The 864-nt window shown below is 39.8% G+C and overlaps 1 protein-coding gene across 1 annotated transcript in view; it reads left to right on the top strand.

Moving 5' to 3' along the window:
- Positions 1-864, top strand: part of LOC116103612 (E3 ubiquitin-protein ligase ZFP91-like) — a 33,315-nt gene that overhangs the window by 26,561 nt on the left and 5,890 nt on the right. Inside the window, 1 exon segment of the mRNA XM_031389814.1 lies at positions 1-68. This exon segment is cut by the window's left edge and continues 5 nt beyond it. Coding sequence (XP_031245674.1) covers positions 1-68 — 68 coding nt within the window.

Here is an 864-nt window from a genome sequence, read left to right as displayed (position 1 = left end):
CCATCCCTCCTGTGGACGACTCTTCAGGCTCCAGAAACAACTTTTGCGACATGCAAAGCATCATACAGGTACATTTCTAAGAAAAGGTTTACCAGATAGCCAAGCAAACTGCACTTGAGTATATAGACTGATAATAAAGCAGGATTTTCTAGTATAAGTCTACTTAGAAGAACCTAGTTGGCAACTATGAGAGAACGTTATGAAAATAAATATTAACAAAATATAAAAATGTAAATGCAACATTTTTGAGTTGGGCTTGGTCACACATTTATAATCACAGCACTGGTAAAACTGAAGCAGGAGTTTGAGTTCCCAGCTAGACTGTACTATATAGGTAGAACCTGTTTTAAACAGTGGTGATAGCAAAGGTAGGGTCTCATTAAGAGGTCATGGCTGCTTGGAACTCAACTGTGTAGACCAAGCTGGCCTCAGGCTTCCAACACACAGTCCTGATATAGTCTCCCAAGTATTATAATTGACACTCACTGGCTTTCCAGTCTTAAGTAGCCTTGTTGGGATAAAGCACTTGCCCTGAAAGCAGGAGGACCAGAGAGATCAGATACCCTAGAACCCCTGTAAAAGCCAGGCAAACATGGTGGCTGCCTGTAATCCTAGTGCTTGGGAAACAGAGATAGTATTTCTAGGGCAGTCTGAGTGACTAGCTGAAATCAGTACTCTCTGGGTTTCACAAGCAATCCTGCCTCAAAGAATGAAGTGGAAAGTGATCCTAAAAGACACCTAACTTCCTTCGTATGTCCCATACATATGTAAAAATAAATATTTTAAACGAACAGACATGAATATTACAGGGTATGATCATCTAGAGCTTTAGAACATTCATTCTTTGACTTACGAATTTTTTTT

This window comes from Mastomys coucha, unplaced genomic scaffold (genome assembly GCF_008632895.1).
Source record: "Mastomys coucha isolate ucsf_1 unplaced genomic scaffold, UCSF_Mcou_1 pScaffold21, whole genome shotgun sequence".
NCBI classification, from domain to species: Eukaryota; Metazoa; Chordata; class Mammalia; order Rodentia; family Muridae; genus Mastomys; species Mastomys coucha.
This window is presented reverse-complemented; position numbering and strand designations above follow the sequence as displayed.